This window comes from Chlorocebus sabaeus, chromosome 20, assembly GCF_047675955.1.
Source record: "Chlorocebus sabaeus isolate Y175 chromosome 20, mChlSab1.0.hap1, whole genome shotgun sequence".
Taxonomy (NCBI): Eukaryota; Metazoa; Chordata; class Mammalia; order Primates; family Cercopithecidae; genus Chlorocebus; species Chlorocebus sabaeus.
Window position 1 is genome coordinate 45,322,281 of NC_132923.1, and position 27,049 is coordinate 45,349,329.

The 27,049-nt window shown below is 35.6% G+C and overlaps 1 protein-coding gene across 10 annotated transcripts in view; it reads left to right on the forward strand.

Moving 5' to 3' along the window:
• HFM1 (helicase for meiosis 1) overlaps positions 1-27,049 on the forward strand; it is a 126,463-nt gene that overhangs the window by 93,697 nt on the left and 5,717 nt on the right. For 6 of the 10 annotated variants that reach the window (XM_073008588.1, XM_073008589.1, XM_073008591.1 and 3 more), the window contains 5 exons: positions 17,096-17,176; positions 17,417-17,532; positions 19,351-19,430; positions 20,342-20,445; positions 26,398-26,508. In XM_073008588.1, the coding sequence (XP_072864689.1) occupies positions 17,096-17,176; positions 17,417-17,532; positions 19,351-19,430; positions 20,342-20,445; positions 26,398-26,508 (492 nt within the window). Of the gene's footprint in view, positions 1-8,007; positions 13,331-17,095; positions 17,177-17,416; positions 17,533-19,350; positions 19,431-20,341; positions 20,446-26,397; positions 26,509-27,049 lie in introns of those variants that run through there. The other 4 variants (XM_073008586.1, XR_012090027.1, XR_012090026.1 and 1 more) reach the window with 4 other exon arrangements.

The following is a 27,049-nucleotide window of genomic DNA, read 5'->3' on the forward strand; positions in this document are numbered from 1 at the left end:
ATCCAATATTAAGTCAGGGTTCAAATTGTCTCATAAATATTGTAGATATATTATTATCTTCATACCATCTAGATTTACCAGATTAACTCCTGAGTTCTTTTGACTGTTTCCAGTAGTTTTGATAGTTTCTTTGCTATGCAGAGTAACATGCTGTTCTAGGCTCATCTTGTATATATCTAGCTTCAGTCCCATACATAATAAACCCTTTGTTCAAGAAGCCTTTTTTTTTAATGTTAGTAGGTTTCAGAGATCACAATCTGAGTCCTAGAGGAGCTCATTGCCTTTGACTGATCATGATATCTTAGATTTTTTTCATGCATACAGTTAAGTATTATGTGATTATTTTTTGTCTTAAAAGACATTGTGAATTACATGAAGCATAGGCAGTCTGCCTTGCAGTGCATTCTCATTCAGTTGGTCCTATTTTCACCCTTTTGACCCCATAAGGGGAGTAGTTAACAGACACTGGGGAATTTGAGAGCAGCAGTGTGATTAGTCATGCTCTCTGAGTATTATTGGCAATTATGATAAATAGTAACTACAGTGAGTAGTGGCAGGAAGAGCACATTTAGAACCATTCTGTGAGCTCATGAGCATTCATCTTCTTCCTTTTGAAGAACACAAGAGAGCTTCCATTTCTGGGTAGGATATGGTTTTGTGGTAGGCCAGTGCTTCCCCGGCTACAACTATGAAAACCTTCATACCTTATAAAATTATAATTTTTAGGGCATCAGAGATTTGTGGAAGCAATAAGGACTAAAGGAACTAAAATTCTTATAAAAAGGCTAGGTAGACCATGCCCTATAAAGGGGTTTACATGATTAGCCACTCACTATGTTTGCCTGACAGAGAAAAAGGGAAACCTCTTCTGGTGAAATATAATCTGGAAACCACCCACACAATGTCTGTCATATGATAAAAAAATTATGAGGCCTGCAAAGAGACAAGACCATATAACTAATAATCAACTGTGTAAAGAAACAAGCCAGACATGGTGACACACACTAGTAGGCCTAGATATTCAGGAGGCTAAGGCAGAAGGACTTCTTCAGCCCAGGACTTTGAGGCTGTAGTGCACTATGATCATGCGTGTGAATTTACCACTGTACTGCAGCCTGGGTCACAATAGCAAGACCACATCTCTTTTAAAAAAGTATAAAATAATTATGATTAATATTTTCAAGAAAATATAGAAAAAATAGGTAAATGCTTGAAAAGATGGAAAGTTTTACCAGATAATTACAATCTATACAGAGATTTAAATGGACTTTCTAGAACTGAAAATACAGTGTCTGAAGTGAAGAGCCAGTTGGGTAGGTTTAACATTAGGTTCAATATAAGCAAATGTAGGATTTGTGGGCTTTGAGACATATCAGTAGAAAATGTCCAAATTGAAGCCCAGAGATAAGAGAATGGAAAGAACACAAAGGAATATAATATGCCAAAAAAAAAAAAAAAAAAGATCTAGCATATGCATAATTAAAGTCCCAGAAGCAGAGTAGAGAGAGAATGGGACAAAATTAACCTTGAAAGAGACAATGGCAGAGTCCATTTCAAAATAATAAAAGATATCAACCAACAGATTTAGAGTTTTGGTAAAGCCCAAACAGAGGCAAATACAGGGAAAACCACACCTGGACACGTTGTAGCAAAACTGCTGAAAATGTTAAAATTAGACACATCATTTATGCATTCCCTTCAAAAGAGCAACAGCGAAACTGACAGCTAACTTCTCAACAATAATGATATAAAACAGAAGACAATAGAACGTCATATTCAAAATTTTACCAACCTAGGTTTCTGCCCAGTGGAAAATATCCTTCACAATGAAAGTGAAAAAAGACATAGAGAAAGAAAATAACTAAATAACTTTATCACTGTTAGTATATTTATCAGCCTGAATTTAAAAAAATACTAAGGCCAGGCTTAGTGGCTCATGCCTATAATCCCAGCACTTTGGGAGGCCAAGATGGGCAGATCTCTTGAGTCTAGTAGTTCAAGACCAGCCTAGGTAATGTGGCGAAACCCTGTCTCTACAAAAAAATTAGTATGGTGACGTGCACCAGTGGTCTCAGCTACTTGGGAGGCTGAGGTGGGAGGATCATGTGACCCTGGGAAGTTGAGGCTGCAGTGAGCTGAGATCACACTACTGCACTCCAGCCTAGGTAACAGAGTGAGACCCTGTCTCAAAATAAAAAATAAAATAAAATAAATGCTAAAGAGATTTCCTTAGGGGAAAATGATCGCAGATGAAAACATGGACATACTGGAGGGAATGAAGAAGAGTAGAAAGGATAAATATATGGCTAAATATGAATTGACTATGTAAAACAATAATTGAAATGGCTTTCAGAGTTTAAAATATATGTGGAAATAAAATGCAAAGCAAAAAAATACAAGCTTGCATCTCAAGAATATGCCATATCAAACAATAATGTAATGAGAAAAACAGAAATCAATGATATATAGGATATAAATATACAACAGAGAAAAATCAACAAAGCTGAGATTTGGTTCTTAGAAAAGATAAATAAAATTAAGAACTCTCTATGAGTGAAGACTGACCAAGAGAAAAAGAAACAAAAGTGACAATATCAAGAATGAAGAAGAAGATATTACATTGTACATCAAAAAGTTACTGAAGATATTCAAAAGCACAAAAACAAGATATTAACAATTTTGTAATGATAAATTTGACATAGTTTGGGTTAAAATGAGAAAATTTATTGAGAAGCAGAGCTTACCAAAACTGACAGAAGAAAATAAAAACTGAGTAGTCTGATACTAGTGAGACTTTGTCTCAACAAAAAGAAAAAAAAAAAGAATTAAAGAAATTGTCATTATTTCTAAGCAACATGATTATAGAGAAAATCCAAAAGACTCTATGGACATGCCGTTGGAATTAATATGTTTAGAATATCACTGAATGCAGTCAATATAAAAAACAATTGTACAATAGCACCAAAAAGAATAAAATACTTAGGAATAGATTGAACAAAAAAGCATAAGAATTGAACATTGAAAACTACAAAACACCATTGAAATAAATTAAAGAAGTTCCAAATAAATTGAAAAATATTTTATGTTAGTGGATTGACAGTCAATATTGTTAAGATGGCAGCACTTCTCTTATTAATCCACAAATTCAACAAAGTCCATATCAAAATCCTAGCTGTATTTTTTGCAGAAATTCACAGGCTGATCCTAAAATTCATGTGGAAATACAAGGGACCCAGAATAGCCAAGCCAACCTTGAAAAGAAAGAACGAAGGTAGAGGACTCACAATTCTTGGTTTCAAAACTTGTTACAAAGCTGCAGTAATTAAGACAAGGTGCTGCTGTCATAATAATAGACATAAAGATCAATGGAATACAACTGAGAGTATAGAAATAAACCTATACCTCTCTGCCAATTAATTTTTGACAAGGATACCAAAACAATTTGATGGTAAAAGAATTGGAAAATAATTATTCAAGAAATAGGGCTGGGGAACTGCATAGACACATGCAAAAGGATGTATTTGGACTCCTACCTCATACCATATACAAAAATTAACTCAAAATGAATCAAAGACCTAAAGGTAAGAGTTAAAACTATAAAACTCACTAGGTGCGGTGGCTCATGCCTGTAATCCCAGCACTTTGGGAGGCTGAGGTGGGTGGATCACCTGAGGTCAAGAGTTCAAGACCAGGCTGGCCAAGATGGTGAAACCCTGTCTCTACTAAAAATACAAAAAAAAAAAAAAAATTACCTGGCCATGGTGGTGGTCCCCTGTAATCCCAGCTACTCAGGAGGCTGAGGCAGGAGAATCACTTGAACCCGGGAGACGGAGGTTGCAGTGAGCCAAGCTCACTCCATTGCACTCCAGGCTGGGCAATAAGAGTGAAACTCTGTCTCAAAAACAAACAAACAAACAAAAAACCCTATAAAACTCTTAAAATAAAATACAGGTGTAATCTTCATTCATCCATTACCATGTACAAGGCAACAGTTTCTTAGGTATGACATGTAAAGCTCTAGCAACCAAAGAAAAAATAGATGAATTGGACTTTATCGAGATTAAAAACTTTTGTGCTTCAGAGGACACTATTAAGAAAGTGAAAAGACAACCCACAGAATGGGAGAAAATACTGCAAATCATATATATCTGATAACAAACTAGTATTGAGTATATATAAAGAAATCTTACATTTCAACAGTAAAAAGACAAATAGCCCAATTAAAATTAGTCAAGGGGCTGGGCACAGTGACTCATGTCTGTAATCCCAACACTTTGGCAGACTGAGATGGGTGGATCACTTGAGGTCAGGAGTTCAAGACCACCCTGGCCAATATGGTGAAACTCCATCTCTACTAAAAAATACAAAAATTATCCAGACATGGTGGTGCACGCCTGTAATCCCACCTACTCAGGAGGCTGAGGTGGAAGAATTGCTTGAACCCAGGAGGTAGAGGTTGCAGTGAGCTGAGATCGTGCCACTGCACTCCAACCTGGGTGACAGAGTGAGACTTAGTCTCAAAAATAAAATAAAAATAAAACTAGTCAAGAGATCTGAAGAGACATTTTCCAAAGAAGTGATACAAATGGTTAACACACATATGAAAAGATCCTCTACATTGTTAGTCAATGCAGAAATACAAATCAAAACTACAGTAAGATACCACTTCCCACTCAGTAGGATGGCTTTAGTCAAAATGATGGACGATAGCATATGTTGATAAGGATAGGGAGAAACTGAAACCTCAAACACTGCTAGTGGAAATGTAAAATTGTGGACTGCTTTGAAAAACAGTAGTTCCTCAAGAAATTTAACACGGAATTAACATATGATCCAGTAATTGTACTCCTAGGTGTATATCCAAAAGAATTGAAAACATAATCATATGAAAGCTTAGACATGAATGTATATAGCTGCATTATTTATAATAGCCAAAACTGGAAACAACCCAAATATCTATCAGCTGATGAATAGATAAGCAAAATGTGGTATATCCATACAATAGAATATTACTCAGCCAAAAAGAAAAACTAGTGATACATGCTACAGCACCGATGAGCCTTGAAAACATGCTAGATAGAAACTAGTCGCAAAAGACCAGATATTGCATGGTTCAATTTATATGAAACGTCTACAACAGGTAAATCTAGAGAGACAGAAAGTAGATTGGTGGTTGTCAGGGGTTGAGGGCAGAAATAAATGACGAATGACTACTAATCGTTATATGGTGGGTTTTTTGTGTGTGTGGTGATGACAGTGTTCTGGAATTGTATGATGACTGTTGCACAGCCTTGGGAATATACTAAAAAGTCACTGAATTGTACAGTTTAAAAATGTGAATGGTATGGTATGAATTATAATTTAATTAAGAAATTTGAAAGTCCATTGTATTCCTATATTCCAGCAAAAAGGAGAAATTATAATTTTAAAACAGCATTTACAATAGCATAAAATATCAACCTAGTAATAGAATAACAAAAGATGCTCGAGACCACTACATGAAAACTAAAAATCATTTTTTAAAGGAAATTAGGGAAAACATACATTAATTAAGATACCATTTCAAGGACTGAAAAGTTTAATATTGTAAAGATATCAGTTCTCGCCAAATTAATCTTTATCTTCAATGCCATCCCAATTTCAGCAGGGTTTTGCTGCTGTTGTCATTTTTTTCTGAAATGACCAGCTAATTGTAAAATTCATATGAAAATTCAAAAGGACAGGGTAGTCAGGGCAAACTTGAACTAAAACATATTTGGGCAACCTACTTTACTAGATATCAAGACCTGTTATTAAACAATAGATAAAAGAATGTGATGTAGGCATAAGGATAGACATATTAACCAGTGGAATGGACTAGAGTCCAGAAATACACCTATAAATAATACAGTCATTGATTTCTGACAAAGGTGAAGTGCCACGCAGTTGGAAAAAGGACAGTCTTTCAATAAATGCTGCTAGACCAACTGGACTTCCATATTGAAAAAATTGTATGTCAGGCTGGGCACGGTGGCTCACGCCTGTAATCCCAGCACTTTGGGAGGCTGAGATGGGCAGATCACAAGGTCAGGAGATTTAAGACCATCCTGGCTAACACGGTGAAACCCCATCTCTACTAAAAATACAAAAAATTAACCGGGCATGGTGGCAGGCACCTGTAGTCCCAGCTACTCAGGAGGTGACTGGCATGAACCTGGGAGGTGGAGCTTGCAGTGAGCCGAGATTGCCACTGCACTGCAGCCTGGGCGACAAAGCGAGACTCCGTCTCAAAAAAAAAAAAAAAAAGAAAGAAAGAAAAAATTGTATGTCAACCCTGACCTCACACTGTACACAAAACTTATTTCCAAATAGATGACTGATTTAAATGTGAAAGAAAAACAATAAAACTTTTAGAGGAAAAAAAGTAGGTCTTCAAGACCTTGGGATAGGTTGGCTTTTTTTTTTTTTAAAACAGGGCACTAAACGTTCTAACCATAAAAACATAATGAATTTGACTATGTAAAATTAAGAACTCTGTTCATCAAAAAGATACCATTAAGAGAGTGAAGGGTGCAACTCACTGAATGTGAGGAAAAAAATTGAATACATATACCTGGTTGTTACGAGCTGAATTGTGTGCACCCCCAAATTAATATGCTGAATTCATCAGAGTGTGACTGTATTTGGAGATAGGGTCTGTAAAAGATAATTGAATTAAAATAGGGTTCCTTAGGGTGAACCCCAATCCAACATGACTGGTGTTCTTATAAGAAGAGGAAATTAGGATGCAGGCACGCATGGAGGGAAGATCATGTGAAGACACAGTGAGCGATAAACATTCACAGGCCAAGGAGAGGAACCCTACCAACACCTTAATCTTAGACTTGTAGCCTGTAGAATTGTGAGACAATAAATTTCAGTTGTTAAAGCCACTCAATCTGCCACTTTGTTATGGCAGCCTTAATAAATTAATACACTGAAAAGAATGATTTTACATAATATATAAAGAACTCTTATGTGTATTAGTAAATATTTTAAAAATGAGTACCCAATTGAACAGACACTTCAAAATAGAAGATATCCAAAAAGTTAAGAACATATTAAAGGGTATTGAAGTTCATTAGACAATGTGAGAATGAAAATCTACAATGAAATATTGCTGTTTCATTGTTCAACCATCAAAAGGACTTAGGTGAAAAAAAAAAAGTATTGATAAGGATATATAACAACTGTTACTCTTAATCACTAATATGATTATAGATTGATACAACTACTTCAGAAAATTAGCAGTATTTATTAAAGCTTAGCATATTCATTCTATGATAGAGTAATTCCCCTGGCATATTATGTGATAGTGCAATTCTTCTTCTAGGTATATGCCAGATAGAAGTGTGCATATATGTTCACCAAAAGATGTATTTTGGAATGTTGATAGCAGTACTATCATATTAGCCCTAAAATGGAAACCAGCCAAAAGCTCATCAGCAGTTAGAGGGACAAATGAATTGTGGTATATTTACCCAATAGAATTCTACAGGGGTCAGAAAACTTTCTTAAAAGGCCAGATAGTAAATGTTTTTGGTTTGCAGACTATAGATCTTTATAACTATGCAAGTCTGTCTTTGTAGGTCTTTGCAACCCAAAAGCGCCGTAGACAATATGTAAATGAATAGACATAGGTGTATTCCAGTAAAACTTTATTTACAAAAATAGATGGCTGGCCCATGGACTATAGTTTCCAACCCCTGCTGTAGAGCAAGGAGATTGAATTAGCTATGACTACACACAACAATATGAATGAATATCACTAACATAAAGTTAAGCAAAAGAAGCCAGACACAAAAAGTAATACTGTATGCTTGAACCCGTGTATATAAATTGCAAAAATAAGCACTACTAACTCTCATGGTTTGACTTGTGTTTCACAAAAACATATGTTGATGTTCTAATCCCTGGTACCTGTGAATGTGATCTTATTTGTAATAGTTTGCAAACGTAATCAAGTTAACGTGGACCCTAATCCAATAGGACTGCATCCTAATCCAATACAACTGGTGTCCTTATATGAAAAGGCAAAAAGACACAGACACAGAGAAAACTCCATATGAATACCGATACAGAGGAAAGACAGCCATGCAAAGACAGAGGCAGAGATTATAGTTCTGCTCCCACAAGCCAAGAAATGTCTAGAGCTATCAGAAATTGGAAGAGTCAAGGAAGGATCCCCCCCTAGAGGCTTCAGAGGGAGTATGGCTCTGCCAACAACTTTATTTCAGACTTTTAATCTTCAGAACTGTGAAAAAATAAATTTCTGTTGTTTTAAGCCACCCAGTGTGTGGTATTTTGTTATAGCAGCCCTAGAAAACTCATATACTAATCTGTGCTGTTAAAAGTCAAGATAAAGGTTACTCTTGACAGTGTTGACTAGAATAGGACAGAAAGATAGTTTCTAGGGGTGCTGATATTTCTCTGTTGTGGGTAGTACTCAACCCTATATATATTATTTCCTTATTAAGTCAAGAACTTTCACCTTTTCACTTAAAGGAAACACTTTACAGCTTCTCTTTGGCACATCCAAATTGCCAGCATCACTATTCTTGTGCTTTGGAGCCATTATTAAGTAATATAAGGATTACTTGAACACAAGTACTGTGATACCATGACCATCGATTTGATTATTGAGACAGCTACCAAGTGACTAAGGGGTGGTTAGCATATACAACCTGGATATGCTGGACAAAGGGATGATTCACATCCAGGACAGAATGAAGTGGGACAGCATGAGATTCTATCATGCTACTCAGAATGGTGTGCAGTTTAAAACTTACGAAGTATTTAATTCTGAAAATTTTCATGTAATATTTTCAGACCAGAGTTGACCTTGGATAACTGAAACTATGGAAAGTAAAATCATGGATGAAGGGGGCTACTGTATGTAGTCATCCAAATCGTAGGAACTTCTGCACATCCCTATTGTACAATTCAATTTTTATATGCAAATGTGTATATCCCTGGATAAAGATACACAATTATACCTTTAAACATAACATACATACACTATTTCTTAGTAACTGACACAATGATGGGTCAATAGATTACCCTACTAAGGTTGTGACACCAAATTTGGGCCTTTTCAAAACAATCCAAATTTCACTTGTTCTAATCCCTTGTCAGATGGTGTTATTAAATGATACAAACTGATATTTAGTTCAAAGAATATAATTGCTAAACGGCTATTTCCAAATGTGCTTGCAAGTTGAACAAATGTTTCTATTTTGTGTATCATCAAATTATAGGACTATGTATAAAAACAAAAACATGCACCTTAGGGAATGTAAAATAATGGAAAATTCTTTTCATGCTTTCTACAACTTATATTAGTCCGTTTCCATGCTGCTGATAAAGGCATAACTGAGACTGGGTAATTTATAAAGAAAATGAGATTTGATAGACTTACAGTTCCACGTGACTGGGGAGGCCTCACAATCATGGCAGAAGGTGAAAGGCACGTCTTACATGGTGGCAGACAAGAGAGAATGAGAACCAGGCGAAAGGGGAAGCCCCTTATAAAATCATGAGATCTTGTGAGACTTATTCACTACCACAAGAACAGTATGGGGGAAACCGCCCGCATGATTCAATTATCTCCCCCAGTTCCCTCCCACAACATGTGAGAATTATGGAAGCTGCAAATCAAGATGAGATTTGGGTGGGGACACAGCCAAACCATATCAAACTTTTCGAAAACATTCTTTTAGCTGCAATTTCTCACATGTGGTTATAGTTCCAAGAGGTAAAATTCTTGTACAATTTGAGGAAGAACATTTTTGTTATTTTTAGTATATAGCAATGTGAAACATGTTTTTAAGTTGTAAAAACAAAAATTAAAAAATGTTCAGGCCTGCTCTTAGTATATGAAAATTAGACATTCAAACTTCTTATCTTTTAAATGCATTCTAAATAAGAGCTATAGGCTTTGCTTAATTTAAAGAAAATCTATTTGACATCAATAAATTTATCTTCATTTGCAGTGTTACTCAGAATATGAAAATTTAATGTCTTGGGACTGGGCGCAGTGGTTCACACCTGTAATCCCAACACTTTGGGAGGCCGAGGCAGGCGGATCACCTGAGGTCAGGAGTTCGAGACTAGCCTGGCCAATGTGATGAAACTCCATCTCTACTAAAAATACACAAATTAGCTGGGCATGGTGACAGACACCTGTAATACCAGCTATTCGGGAGGCTGAGGCAGGAGAATTGCTTGAGCCTGGGAGGTGGAGGTTGCAGTGAGACAAGACTGCGCCACTGCACTCCAGCCTGGGCAACCAGTTCAAAACTCTATCTCAAAATAATAATAATAATAATAATAATGTAGTTGAATGAATACAAGGATAAAGCCAATCCTCAGGCACATTGTGTGTACATTTAAATACTAGTCAAAAGGCAGTCTACTTTTCTTTATATTCTTTGGTGCGTATGTGCATTAAGTTGCAAAATCAAGGACTCCAGTTCAGTGTATTTCTTTTCTTCATAAATAAATAACAAAATGATAGTCAAATATTTGACAGAAAAATGAAAAGGAGACTCATCATTAAAAATAAAACCATGAATGCATAAACCTGTGATTAGCATAAATGGAGAACTGCAAAAGTCAAAGTAATGTTTAAAAAATACTCCAGTAGCTTCTGCACAGACCAGATTATTTGAATTTATAATTAGAAAGTTACACTAAGTGTGTCAGAGATTCTTGTTATTTTCTATTTATTGTCTGGACTTTTTTTTTTTTTAAAGAAGTGACCCTTGCCCCACCACCTGTTAATGACCCTGTTAAAGTAATTGTAAGTATTTTCTTTCAATACATAAAACTATAAAATATTTGCATCTCAGATTATGACAGTGATGGAATATGAAATCTGCTATCTTTAGAGTATACTTAAGAGTACAGCTTAGACTGGGCGCAGTGACTCACACCTGTAGTCTCAGCACTTTGGGAGGCCAAGGTGGTTGGACTGCTTGAGCTTACAGGTTCAAGACCAGCCTGGGCAACATGGTTGATCTCTACAAACCCTGTCTCTACAAAAACTACAAAAATTAGCTGGGTGTGGTGGTGCACGCCTGTAGTTCCAGCTACTGAGGGGGCTGAGATAGGAGAATCGCTTGAGCCTGGGAGGCTGAAGTTTCAGTGAGCTGAGATGGTGCCACTGCACTCCTGCCTGGGTGATACAGCCAGATTTTTTCTCAAAAGAGAAGAGTACAGCTTAGATTAATTTTTTTCTGAGAACCTTATCTTTCTAATTACCAATATCTGTAAGCTTATATTTGCTAATAAGACAAATTCAGACAATTCTCAGGAGGTAGGGAGGGCGGCAGAGTAGAGGGGAGCACTTTTATTTTCCAAGTACCATGTGTAACAAAAATACAGCAAAAAGATTTCGTCAGGTAGTATCCATTTGCTAGTATTATATAAACAAACAAACAAAACTTGCGTACAGTCCTCATTCCTGAAAAGACTTGCCAACTTTGCCTTGAAATTTTTCGGAGCCCTCAGAATCTCTCCATTAGATTCCCAGATCATAGTTGTTGCCACTGGGAGCAAATGTGCGTAGTTATTGTGCACCACCTTGTGGCAGCGTTGAGACATCTTTCTTTTTCAGAAGTTCTTTAGTGTGTAAGAGACAAAGGCAACTCTTTATTGCTCATTTTAAAACAGCAACTTGCAAAGCTTTTCTTCCGAGTCTTCCCACCTCAAAACAATAGGTTCCTTCTCTAAATAACTTAAATGAATCATTTGGGAGAACTAAAACAACTGGTACAACTAGAGAGAGGTGTTGATAGATCAGGCTCTGGAATTAGACTACCTTGAATTAGAATCTCAAATTTGCTACTTACTAACAACATAGTCTTGAGCATCTTACTGAACCTCTGTAAGAATTAATTTTCTCATATGCGAAATGGAGATATGGTAGGAACCTTATAGGCAGACAACCAAGGGTGACTAGATATTTGAGGAAAATGTAGAATGTGTGAAAGTCCAAAATAAGTAAATAGAAAATGGATGAAAGAGCAACAGGATAATTCAGGAATGTAATAAAACCTAATATAAAACTTTAGTACCTCAGAGAAATTAAAGATTAAATTGCAGCCACAAGACTGAATAGGATGCCATTTTAAAATAAAAAGAACCAAGGCAAGCACAGAGAAGCAAAAATTATGTTTGGAAAGAAAACTGGAGGGCTTGAAGATAAAGTCAATACCTTCTCACTGAAAGCAAAAAGTCAAGGAGACAGAAAATAGAGAAAAAGGAGGCAATTTAAGAGCCCAGTATCTAACTTATAAGTGTTCAAGAAAGAACAAATACATCAGAAGAAATAACTTGAGAAAACTTTAGAATTGAAGTGTGACAGAAATCTTCACATTAAAAAGGCTTACTTAATGCTAGTTAGGCTGAATGAAAGGTCTATATATATAAAGCATAATTGCAATATTTCAGAACATTGTGGATAAAGATAAAAGTGTAAATGCTTACAAGGAACAAAAATAAAAAATTGCAATAGTCTTTTTGTGAGCAAAGTTGGATGCTAAAAATCAATTAATTTAAAATTCCACTTGTAAGCCAGGTGCAGTGGTTTGTGCCTGTAATCCCAGCTACTTGAAAGGATGAGAAGGCAGGATTGCTTGAGCCCAAGAGCTCAAGGCTGCGGTGAGCTGTGATCTCACACCTGCACTCCAGCCTGGGTGACAGAGTGAGACCCTGTCCCCAAAACTAGTAATAAAAAATAAAATTCCAAGGGAAAAATGATTTTCAACCTTACGTTATATGCCCAGCTAAACTACTAAGTATGAAAGTAATATAAAGATACCTTAATACATTCAATGATTCAGAAAATTTTATTCTCACACATCATTTCTTAGGCAGTTGCTTGAAATTGAGCACCAGTAAAACAAGAAAGAAAAAACCCAAGAATCCATTTGTAGTAGATTCAGCCCAGGAAATTAATGAAATAAAGTTCAAAGATGACAGTTATAGGACAGGGCTAGGTTGCATTAGGAGGCAGATAGAGGGTTCAAGGAAGGAGGCATCTATGAGGGAAAAATAAATGGGTGAGGTATTTCCATGTATTTGTTTTTACCCTTGAACTATTGAGTGAACTTAAAGAAACAAGGTGGATATTGCTAGAACAAAAGGAAGGCTGCAAAACTTCAGGGGAAGCAATATGCTGCTCAAGAAAGAAAACCACTCCACTTGATTCTGTGTTAAAAATATTTTTACCTTCTGTATATCTCTCAAATCAGTCTATTCTCTGTAACTTTACCTCCACCACCACTCTGGAGTTACCATCATTTCTGCCTAGACTTCTACTGGTTTTTTTGCATCCTTTCTGTCTTATCTCAAATCTGTTCTCCATATTACATTCTATATAGTGATGTTTTTTAAAATGCAAATCTGATTATGCCCCCTCTTTGACTAAAACACTTCAGTGGCTTCCCATAGCTCTTCGAATCTAAATCGTTAGCATCCCCTAGAAGGTTCTATATGGTCACATGGTCAGCCAGTCCCTAAGCAGCAATGCAGTGGTAGCTGCTATGTAGTCTTGCCTCACTTTTGTAGATTTGGCTGGTAAGGACACCCTGATGGATTTAAACAGTTTTATTACTTACACAGATGGCAAAGCAAGATCAGCATGGTATTAGCTGCTTATATCCCCAATTCCACAGGATGGTACCAAACTAGAAGGGTCAGATGACAGACAACATGAGTGGTGAGTTGCTTTGTTTTTGAGAAGTGAACTCTAGGCTGCAGCTAAGCAGTTTTATCTGAAAGGGACAAAGTGGAAAGTTCCATGCCTTAGTGGAATCAGGGAGGCAGATGAGAAACTGCCTCATGGCAAGTCTTCTGCAAGATCGGGGGTTTTCTGCAAGGTATGGAGCAAATGTGAAATGGCCTTTGATAGCTCCTCACAAGACTGCCTATCTTGCCATTTTTAAGGATGATCCCAGGGCGTTCTGCCAACAGTTGAGTCTTACCTACATGGCCTATATGGAGACATGCAATTGCCATGGTGCCATGGTGGAACTGTTCCCCTGCTAACATAGGCTGCCTTTACTACCACTATAGTCTCATCTTATGTACTTTCTCATATTTGCTAGCATCAGTCATACTGACCTTTCAGTTTCTCCAATGTGCCATGCTTTTCCTTGTCATAGAGCTTTAGCATATGGTGTGCCCTCTGCCTGAACCCCACTTTCTCCTCATTCTTTGCCTTCTTAACTTCCCTTCTTTCTTCGATACTCAGCCCAACATTCCTGACCAGAACAGCTCTACCTCTTGTCACATAGCATGATGTACCTCTCCTTCACAGCATTCAGAACAATTTTAGTTTTAAATTTATTTGTATAATCTTGAATTGATGTAATAGTAGAGATAGTGGGGATAATACATACATTAATATATTTATCGCTTAATTGTCAAATGTTTTTACGTACTTAATTACATTTTATTTCTACATCTCTGTGAGATAAACAGAACAGATATTATTTTAAATCTTTTTTCTCAAATAAGAGCCTATATTAGAGCTAATTTTAAATTCTATTTTAGTGTTCCCTGTACTTCACCACTATGTTTTTTCTGTAAATACATTAAATATAATGCAGCATACAGTAAGCAAGAGGCACAGAGAAAATGCCACAGGGGCCCAAAGGAGAGGGAAATCAGATCAGGTGATCACCATAGACCTCCAACACAGAGGTCCCATTTGAGTCAGACTTGCAGGTTGGTAGGCATCTGTTGGGCAAGGAAGTGAGGGTCTTCTAAGACAAGAGATAGTATCAAAGCTACAGTTATAGAAAGGCATGGGACTGTTTGAAGAATGGCAGTTGAATGTGTTTTGATGGATGTAGGGTCCCAGGAAGGGAAGCTGGAATTGGATCGTGCAGGACCTTGAAGATGGAATTGATTTTGTTTGCAGTAGGAAGTAACTCATGTTTCTAAGTGGGCAAATTGATCTGATCAGCATTGAACTTTAAAAGCATTAAATAAGCAACAATGTATAGAATAAATTGTAGCATGGAGGACTGGATTCAAAGAAACCAGTTTTGATCTAAGTGAGAGGTAACGGGATCATAACTTGGGACAAAACACCTGAAGCAGTAAGTCATGACACACCTTACAAAGTTTAATGTCAAAGCCTTTCAGTCAGTGCCTAAGAGGAACACACTTGTGTCTGAGAAACGTTAGGTCTATTTAATGTACTGCAGCAAAGGAGAGATCCATAGCAACAGAACTGTGGGTCATCTCAGGGAGCCGGGAGGATTTTCCTCTTACAGGATTTCAGAATCTTATTATAGGATTTCAGCTTGTGCTGGGTGACTCTTGGGAAGGTTTAGGGAAAGCAGAGGTCAGTTCTAGATTGGATGCCCTCAGGAAGTGAGATATTGGGTATTTTGGTACATTTTATTTTGGAAGTGAGAGGATTTAAAAAATAGTAGTCATCTGTGTTAGCCAGAAGAGGGGGATGTTTCATTATTTTTTACGGTTCTTGATGGTTCTTTTCTCTAGTTTCAGAAATACTTACATGGTAGTCTTATCTCTGTCTTCTTCTACTATGGTCACAGAGTGGCCTTATCTGGGTATTTATATTCTCAAAATTGTTTGCTCAATTGGGAATACCGTGGTTTAGCTGTCAGCTTCCAGCCGCCAGGTGTTTTCTTTTTACTTTATCAGTACCCAATACATTGATCTGTTCAGCCCTAAAGACCAGCCATTGCCTCCTATGTTGAGCAGCCTCATCCATTTACCCTAGGCTGCAATATGTATATTATCACTGTCTAGATGTGCCATGACTTGGAAAAGCTTGATTGAACAATGGTACCGAAAATGAAGAGTAAAGGACCAAGAAATGTTGTAAAGGTTTTCAAGCTCTCCACTATCTCCAACATTTCTGGTTCATTTTAAATCTATGCTCCAGCAAAAATAAGCTGATTTCAGCTCTTACAGTCTGTGATTTGCTGCCTTTGGGTATTATGCCCTCCATCTGGAATGTCTTCCCTTAGTCTCATTCTCATGTTCATATTTCTGTCTGTCCTTCAAGGACCAGTTCAAACATCTCTCTCCTTCCCTGTGCTACTAGTGAGAGCTAAGATCAGGAAAAAGCTGATTTAAAATATAATAAATGAAGAATAAATTATATATTTGGATATATTCTAACTTAGAAGAGTCAAGATGGAAACAATCTCTCTTTTCTGTGAATTCATATAGCAAATTTCTGAGATCCCTAAAGTATTTATTTCTAATATTTATTAAATATGTATTATATCCTGTTTACTAACTTCTGTCAGCAGTACCATCAAAATGCCATGACGTTTTCTTCTTTCCAGGTTATTCAGGCTTAAGTACAAAGCAGCAGAAGTGTTTTTAAACTCCACCCTCATTCTTACCTCATTTAGTATATAAGTTACTGTTATGTGGCCATATTTGGCCCTGTTTTTTATATATATATAATATATGTTGTATATATACACACACATATAAAATATATACCATGGAGGTTGAGAGTATTAAATTATATATATAGTATTAGATTATATAGACATATATATACACTATATGGACATATATATAGACACACACATCTATATATGTAGACACACACACAGACACATATATATATATAGACACGCACACACCAGGGAGGTCATACACACCAGGGAGGTCGAGGGAAGCTTGTAGGTGGCTCGATGTTTCTTGTTGGGACTAATAGTGGGGCAGGGACTAACTTATCGAAAATATGTTTTAAAAATTACCAGGCATGGTGGTAAGTGCCTGTAGTCCCAGTTACTTGGAAGACTGAAACAGGAGGATCTTTTGAGCCCAGGAGATTGAGGCTGTAGTACTAATTATGGTGCCTGTGAATAGCCACGGCACTCCAGCCTAGGCAACATAGCAAGACCCCATCTCTTTATTAAAAAAGAAATTACGTGGATTACAAAACACTTGAGGAAATATACAAATGAATATTTTTGTATTGTCTGAAAGGAAGGAAACTGGATAAAAATTAATTAAATTAACAATAATAAATGCAGTGACAAATAGGTTTGTTTTTCCTATATTAATTTAGGAATGACTGCCAGCAAAAAACCTGGGAACCGAGAATGCAATCATCCTTGTAAAAGTAAACATACATGTGGACATGACTGCTGTGAGTTCCTTAAAACAAGTTTATTTCAAGTGTTCAAAATTGAAAGGTTTTTGGTGGATAGTAATGATATCCTAATTATCTGTGTATGATATTTATAGTATGCAATATAATAACTCAATTTTCTCTCTTTTGTGGGCAACATGAAAAAAGTAAATACTAGATTTAAAATTTTAAAGAAATTTGACTTTATAAGAATAAGATCTGAAGTTTAACTTAAGAATCTGAAGTTTCTTTTCATAGGTAAAATTGGAGTTGCACAGAAGTCAGAAATTAAAGAGTCAACAATTTCTTCATATTTATCTGATTTAAGAAACAGGAACGCTGTTTCATCTGTTCCTCCAGTTAAACGTCTGAAGGTTAATTTTAATAACATTTTTCCCTTTGTTCTGTAATTAAATGTATATAACTATTCTTTATTCTGTCTATCAATTAGGTAGGTATCCACAGTGTACTTTAGAATTACTTGTGGGTTTGACTAAGAATATTACCATTATTCATAGTCCTTCTTCTCTTCTTTCTTCCTTCCTTTTTTTCTAAATCTTTCTTCTTTCCTTTCATCTTCATTGAGCACCAAGAATATGCCAAAGTGCTAAGATATAGTGATGAATAAGACAGTCTTATTCCCAATCATAGAATTTGTAGTTGAGTAAGAAATACAAATAAGTCAATATGCTTTTTTAGTGTAGTGTGATGAGTGATTCTGTGACAGAAGTACAACACACTTAAGTTTAGATAGAAAATATGCTCAATCAACATTTGATAGACCAAGAAAGGATTCCTAATAGATGTGATTGAGACCTGAAGGATAAGCCAAGGATGGAGGGGCAGGCACCAGAATTATAGTAGGAAGGGATAGCTAAATATTCCAGGCATAGAGATTATACAAAGGTCCAGAGATAGTAAAGAGAGAGAGAGAGAGATCTTTAAAGAATCTCTTTCTCAGTAACACAGTATGTCTAGAGTTCAATTACAAGTAAAGGAATAGAGAGAGATGAGGCTGAAGAGGCAAGCAGGAGCTGGATCATGCAGACCTATTTGCTATTTTAAGGAATTAGACTTTATCATGAAAGTACTGAGAAACCAATGAAAGGTTTTAACAGTGACATGGTCAAAATTGTATTTTATAAAGGTCACTCTGACTGCAATGTAGAAAAGGGATTAGAGGATGATAGAATAGGAACAAAGGGACTCATTAGGTGGTTTTTACAATAATCTAAGCAAAATAATGGCCTAGTTTAGGGTAGTGGCAATAGCAATGAAGAGAAGTGACTAGGTTAAATTATTTTTCAGAGGTAGAATCGCTACCTTGCTACTTCATTGGTTATAAGAGACAAAGTAGAAGGAGCAGCCAAAAATGATGCCCAGCTTTCTGGCATTAGCCACTGGGAGAAAAGTAGGGCCTTGTTCGGGTAGATATTCTGAAGAAAAAGCAAGTTTGCCGGAATAGAGAACAGGATAAGTTCAACTTGGGAAATACTGAATTTAGAGGGCCTGCAAGATATCTAGATAAAGATGTCCTACAGACAGTTGGATATAACTGTTTGAAAATCAGGAGAGAGCTGAGCTAGAAGTAGAAATTTGAGAGTCATTCACATGTGGATGACAATTGAAGCCACAGGAATAAATGAGATCTTTGATTGAGAAAGTGTAGTGTAAGAAGAGACCTAGTGAAGAACCATGAAGAATGCCAACATTTAGGCCAGACGTAGTGGCTCATGCCTGTAATCCCAGCACTTTGGGAGGCTGAGGCAGGTGGATCACAAGGTCAGAAGTTCGAGACCAGCCTGGCCAACATAGTGAAACCCCGTCTCTACTAAAAATACAAAAATTAGCCAGGCGTGGTGGCAGGCGCCTGTAATCCCAGCTACTCAGGAGGTTGAGGCAGAGAATTGGTTAAACCCGGGAGGCAGAGGTTGCAGTGAGCTGAGATTATACCACTGCAGTCCGGCCTAGGTGAAAGAATAAAACTCCATCTCAAAAAAAAAAAAAAAAAAAAAAAAGCCAACATTTAAGAAGGACCTGAGTGAAATATTCAAGTCAAGAACTAACCTGAGTTTCTCCTAATTCATTGATTTGGGGACTTTATGTACCAGCAGGAGTTTTGTTGTTTGGCTCATTTGTTAAAGTTTTTGATGTGAAACTGCTAGTTGAACTTATTTTTGTTTCTTTAATAGATACAGATGAATAAATCTCAAAGTGTGGACCTTAAAGAGTTTGGTTTTACTCCAAAACCTTCCCTTCCTAGTATATCGAGGTATAAATATAATGTTAATATCTAAGGTAAAATATTTATCATAAACTCTGTTCCTGCAGGTAACCACTTATTCAGGGAAAGATAATCACTGGCTACTATCAAGTCACAGTTATCATTTAGTTCCATAATGAAGCAATAACATCATAATGGTTTCATTATCTTTAATACCCTAAATTTATTTAGAACTCTACAGTTATGAAATAACACTCATGAAATCATCTCTTCCCTAGGAAACTACCTCTCCTATGACATTCCCTTAGGTTCTCTCTTTATAGGGAATATAAACTAAGTGACAAGAATATACTTTAAAAATGGAAATCATGTTGGCATACAAAGTCTAACCTTTCCATTTAGAAGCTCAGTCCATGCTAATAATATCTCAGATTTATAATATGAAAATTGCACATTTGTGCATTATATTTTCTGACTTAAACAACAACATGGCCATAAAATGAGGTATTTTTTTCCCCATTGTTTAGATGGAAAAACTGAAGTTCACGTTCCTAGTTAGCAAGCAGAAGGCATTAGGTGGTAACTCAGTATTCTTTTCCTGTATCCTGATGCCTACAGGACAATCATATATGTAATTTCCCTTCTAGATAAGGGTATTTTATATGCAGAAATGACATTCAATATATTTAACAACTAGTACAGAACAGGAACTGACTCATCAGAACGGATGCCAGCAGTACTTCTAGAGATTGTGGCTTTTGTTATCTAACTAAGGGCATGTAAAGATGACTAAGTATTGGTCACTTCCATTAAACACCTATTTATTTGCTACCCAGGCAGGGTCCAGTTTATCATAGAAGTATTAAATGGATAAATCATTATTTTTATTTATATGAATAAATAGTTTTCAGGCTTAGATTTTCATTTTTTAACATTTTTATTGTTTTATCTTTATAAAGGTCAGAATATTTAAACATATCTGAATTACCTATAATGGAGCAGTGGGATCAGCCTGAAATCTATGGAAAAGTTAGACAAGAACCATCTGAATATCAAGACAAAGGTAGATTACCATTGATACTTACTTGAGAGAGTAAATGGCTTATTATTACTTTGAATTGAGAAGTAGTGTTATTGAAACACCAGTATCTGAAATTATTATAATTATTAACTTGGCAACATTTTTCTCTTAGATTACTGAATCATTTTCAAATTCCTGGGTCTGTTATTCAAATGGTCTTACTCTGTTTGTCATACATTTTTAAAAAATCTCTTTCCTACATAATGCTATTTTAATTTAAAGATACTATGAGGAAAATCTGAGCAAATAAGGTATCCTTGGGTATATAAAGTATTAACATACTGAATGATTATGTTCGTATCATTAGAATTATTTAAAATAATTGTATGTTTATAAAACTAGGAGAATCAGAGTATTTATCCAACTTATTCAAAGCCTGGATATCATTACAAAGTGGATACGAACTAAAATTGTATGTTTATAAAACTAGTCCAGTTTTACAAAATATCAGTGTGACCTTGGGTAAGTTATTTAATCTCTTTGGGCTTTAGTCTTATCTTTAAGATGAAGGTATTGAACCGGGTGACCTTTAATATCTCTCCAATTCTTAAACCTATGATTCTTACAATTCTATGTTAGTATGAGAATATAACTTAGGTTGTGGCATATAGCTAGTTTGTAATCTAGATTTGCTTTTTTATTTGTGTCTGTCATTAAATTAATGAGATAATGCATATAAATTTGACACTGCCTGGTTCATCATTACTCTGGTTCCTGCAATTAATAGGGCATAATTTCCCTGAATAATGCTATTAATAGCCAGTCTGTTAAAACACGAGACAGTCCTATCCATTGAGTTATTTCTTCAAGTGGCTGTATGTAGAAATGGTAAGCTTGGGGTTTTCTGAAAACCATTTCATGTGTTTGGCATTGGTTTCTGTTGACATTCTTTTCTTCATGCTGCCATTTTTTTTTTCATGTTGTAACTTCTTTTTCGTCTAGTCATAATTTAAGATTTTACAGAGGCAGAGGCTGGAGTATTCACTACCTCTTATACCATGGCAGCTATTAGGCCCAACAATGATATCAAGAAAAGTTTCCTAATCTCACCTGGAGAATCAGAGCATTTATCCAACTTATTCAAAGCCTGGATATCATTACAAAGTGGATAGGAAGTATAAAATTGTCAGCTTTCTTATATTTATCTTCGTTCAACACGTAGCCCTCTAACTTACTGCTTCCTTATCCTACTACTCTATTACTTGTCCTTCTGCACACAAGAGCTTATCTATCCTTCCCTCTGCTTACATTTGTGTTCTATTTACATGGTTTCCTCTTTTTCTTTCCCACTCACTATTCCAAATCCAATTTATATTATGATATTAAAGCCTCATCTAGATACTTTAACCCCCAATAATAACTGTATCCCTGTTTTATTGAGTGGGCTACTTTTTTTTTTTTTTTTAAAGGAGGAGCTGTATGGTGTAGTAGTTAAGTTCACAGGATCTGAAAACAATCTGTCCAAGTCCTAGCTGTGACATTTAGTGTAACCTTTCATAATCTGCTTAATCACTTTGTCTAAATTCCTCATCTGGTTATATTTTAGGGCTTTCGGGATTAAATGAGATAATGCATGAAAAGCTGTTATAGTTTCTGGTACTGTTAGTAATAATTAATTGAGTATGTTTATTATATTTTTCACATATTAGTCTTTGGTGGCAAAACATACTTTAAATATATTCAAATACTGCTTTTGAGAATGTTTTTTAAAAAGCATAGCAGTTTTTATCTTCTGTATTCCAATTTCAAAAAGGGAAGAAGAAAAAATGTCAAAAATTATATGAGAAAGCATGTTGAATCATAAGACTTAAATTGGAAGGGACCTTTGTGCAGTTTCTCATTTTATAGTGAAAGAAGCCAAGACTCCAAGAGATTAAATGACTGGCCCCAAAATTTCATATCTAATTAATGGAAAGACCAGAAATCGATTCCATGTCTTTTGAATCCCAGCCCAATGCCATTTCTATAAAATGAAATTGACTTTTAGTTATCAGTGGAGAATTGAAAATTGAACCAGTAGTATATGAGCTCTTTCAGCTTTTCGCCCCACCCCTCAACTATGTATTTCCCTGTCTCTGCATCCATCTGTAACCATCTATTTGTCTTAAAAGAAAAATTATCTTTTCTTCCACTCGAGGCATATCTCTCCTCCTGTAATCTTAATTCTGTTCAATCCTGCTTTCCCTGGGACTTTAGAAGATCATTATCCATCTCCTCTTTCCCATATTTTCATTGTTCCCTCTCCACTGTCTTTCCCTTTAACATATAAATACGCTGAAGTCTCTTCCTTCTTCAGCTTCATGTCCTCATCTAGCTGGTCATGACTTTTTTTATTATAAATGATAACAATTCTACTCAAAATGACTTAAGCACAAGAAAAGGAACCAATTGTCTCAAGTAAACTGAAAAGTATCTGGCCTAATTCTGGCTAAATCAAGGCACTCATGCCTCTGGCTTTCTCTCAATCTTTTAGCTATGCCTGTTGCTGCTTGGCTTTACTTTTTAAGTAGGGTTTCTCACATGGCAGGTAGCCCCTAACTTACATCTTACCAGTTTAGCAGCCTCAGTGGAAAAAGGTAGACTTCCCTGTTAGGTTTGGCAGACCAGAACTCATTCTAACTGGCCTCATTTGAGTCATGTGTTTATCACTTGGTCAATCCCAGTAACCTGAGGATTGGGTCATTGTATACCTGTGGCCCCAGAGAAGGCAGGGCACCATGAATAATGGCCTTACTAGGATCCAGTGGAATTGTAGAAGTAGTTTCTTCAAAGGAAAGGGAGGATACTCCCACTAAAAGAAGGGAAAGCATACCAGGCAGACAAAAACCAGAATTCTAGACTCCCTGTACCCTCTATCTCTTGCTTTGTCATCAAAACAAAAATTAATTGAAAGAGCAATTGACACTCAGTATGCTCATCACTTCCTTATACCCTAGTTCCTCTTTATTCATTAAAATTTGAGTTTTCTCTGTATCACTCCTTTGAAACTGTTTTTGTTCAGGCCATTTAGTGACTTTCTGAGTTCTGAATTCAGTGAACTGTTTTCAACTGTTACTCTCTTTGACCTCTGTAGTAGTTGATACTTCTGGTCTTTCCTTTCTTTTGGAAATCTCTCCTTTGATTTCAATTAAACCATTATATTGGTTACCTGTTACTTCTTAGACTGCATGGGCTTTTCTTCCTGTTGATGTTGAAAAAGGATTCTTTTTTCTTTCTTTTTTCTTTTTATTCTTCTCACGTCAAAAACTTTTCCTATACAATATCACCCAAGCCTGTGTCTTTAATCACTGACTATGTTTTGATAATTTCTAAGTCTGTATCTCCCATCTAGATCTTTCTAACTCCAAATCCATCTGTATAATCACCTTCCTGGACATATCTACCTAACAGTTAACATATCAGACATGTCAGCATCTGAACTCTATCTTCTTTGTACCTCACTCTGCACCTTCTCTTTTTTCCTTAGCTCAGTGAATGAACTCTTTTCTTTGTTAAGCTGCTACAGGCAGAATGTTCTTCTAAATAGCTCACGCCACATGTAAATAACCACCAAATCTTAATTATTTTGCCTCCTGCACATCTCTTATATTTGTTATTTCCTCTCTATCCTTTCTGCTGATACTCTAGCTTAAGCATTCATTGTCTCTTATTTAATACAATAACTTACTTTTCTCTCTGCTTTCAGTCTCATTATCCTTCAATCCATAATATTCCAGGTGATCTAACAGACATATCTGGTTGTGTAAACCTTCTGCTGAAACATCTTCAATAGTTACCCTTTGCCAGTAAGAAAGAAAAACAAAACAAAAATCTCCTCAATATGGCAAATAAGCTTCAACATGAACTAGCATTTAACTACCTGTGCAGACACAGTGGACACTGCCTTCTCCTACTTTGTGCTCCAGAAATCCTGAAAACTTACAGTTCTCCCAAAATTCTCGGTTCTCTCATATTGCTGTGTCTTTTACATGGTGTTTTCCCTTCATGGCATAGGTTCCCTTTCCTCTTGCCCTGCCTCACAACTACAGCTCTATCAAGCTGAAATTCCAACTACTCTTCCTTCATATGCTATCACCTAAGGAGTCTCTCTGTCATGTGGTATCCCCTAGAAGAGTATGTCTCACTTCCATTGCAGGTTTAGATCCTCCTTCCTCTGCATTCCCATTGCACTCTGTACAAACTTCCATTTTTAGTACATTGTGTGTCTCAGTGTGTGCAAATCAACATACAAAAGTAGAGTAATATAAACTGTAGTTATAGGTACAGTTGAAGAATAAAGAAGGGTTTGGACAGGTGAAGAAATTGATGGAGGATATTTAAAGTGGAGGAAACTCAGTGATATGCTGGAGCAAGTTTATACTGACTTATGAGAGATGATTATTAAATTTTCAAGAATCTTTCAGCCATTATTAAAAATTTAATTACATAAACTTCCAATTAAATTACGTTAAAAACAAAGGCAAAAATACTCAAAACTCATCACTTTCTAATTGTTCTACTGCATTTTACTGTTATCTGTGTTCTTGAGGTTATTTATCTATATGGTAGAAATACTATATAATAGGGTACTGTCATGCATTTTTTCCCAATTTCTTATTCAATTATGTTACATTAATAGCTTGAAATCAGTTATGGTGGGAACATTTATACCATAGGAATCAGCAAACACTACCAATCTGGATTTGATTTTTTGTTTTGCTTATTTTTTAGACTTCAGAAAGTGAGGGATACAATTTTAATAGTGTAGATTAAACAAATGTGTGTTGTTATTGTACCCATTACATTGTGAATAACACAAAAAATTGAGAGAATATTCTTCTAGTATTTGAAAATTACTGTCTAATTCAGGAAAGAAGTTACTTAAGTCAATGGTGAATGAGTTAAATCCCAACAGATGTCTTTGTTGTTTTATGATTACTTTCATCTTACTTGTTAGAGTCAACAAAAATATCAAACAACATTCACATAAGAGCTACATTCATTTGTCACTTGCAACCATAGGTTGACTACAGATAAAAGAGTGGCAAAACTTAATGAAAACATTCAATGAGAATCAATTAGATATATGGAATTTGCATTTAAGCATATCATATTTGTTGTTATTTGTAAAGTGTGTGCTGTATAGCTTTTACATCAGTAAAGTTTATAATAAACATATATGTATACATATGCATATGCTTTTTGTAGAGGTAGCTGTTAAACATTTGTTAGCACAATACTGTGTAAAACCATGCAACTAAAGGCATTTAGCCCCCCATTACAAGTTTTTGAGGTAGATACTGTTGTTGCCTTATTTTGCAGAATCAGGAAGTTTGAATTACTGTCTAAGACTATACAACTAATAGAAAGGTGGAATTTTCACTTAGGTAGTTTGGCTCTAAATCCAGGCTGTAAACAATGAATAACACAGGATTTTTTAGCAGGAGAAAAATAAATATTATTTATTTTGGACAAATATCTTTTATAACAATACTGAAAATTATCTTTAGGGAGAAGATATGGAGGAGGAAGACCATTTTAGAAACTATTATAATCCAATCTTGGAGTAGATTTATTCTAATATGGGAATTAAGAGGAAAAAGTAATTGCCTAAAAAATTTATTGAAACTTAAATTTAGTGCAACTTAATACAGTTAATAGAATTGGCTGAATGCAGTATTCAACAATGCTTGACACAATGCTTTTGAAAACTATTACCCAAGAACTCTGTTTAGTAGTTGAAAGATGTGTTTGATATATCAGTAGACTACGATGCTTGTGGTTTAAAAAGTACCTATAGTCTTTTATACATACACAGAACAGATTTTTCTAGCTATAACTATTCTACAACTTCAAATGAGAAAGTCTCTCAAACAGTGTTCTTCAACAGAAGTCTTAACATATCTGGAAACCAAAATTTGACAGATACAGATAAAAGCAATTCTCTATTTTCAGAAGTTTTGAATGTGAACTTTGAATTGGGAAATGAAGTTCGAGATGATTTTGATGAGGAAAACTTAGAAGTTACTAACTTTTCAACTGATACTGAGAAGACAAAAATATCAGGTAAAATCATACTTAGCATGGAATCATTTCATTAGAAATTCTTTGAATATTTTTCATTTCAGCTCCTGGAACTAAGTTTCTTTGCCTTTGTTGTGTGTGCTTGTTTAGTTAGATTTGGTTTGTTAAGATTGTAATTTTTAGCAAAACTGAAAATATGACCCTTCTACACAGAACATTTCCCCCCAAAGGAAGAGATGAAGGTTATTCCATGATGATAATGTAGCAAATGAGCGCTTTCTATTCTATTGCTCCTATCTCTTGTAAAAGTCAATTCAAATTGTTTATTCAATTTTCTCTCATGGAACAGACTATTTTGCTCTCCCTTGTAAGATCACAAATGGTCTGCTAATATTTGTGAAGGACAAAAAAATCCATTTTTAAAACTATTCATCTGCTTGCAAAGAAAATAACTTTTATTTCTAGTTGAAATATGGACTTTTCAGCTTGAAGTAAATAAATAAGTAAATAGGAAAGAAAGGATTAGTTTGTCCTACACTAGAAATTCTATTTAAGTCATATACAACCCCAAAATAATGAGGCT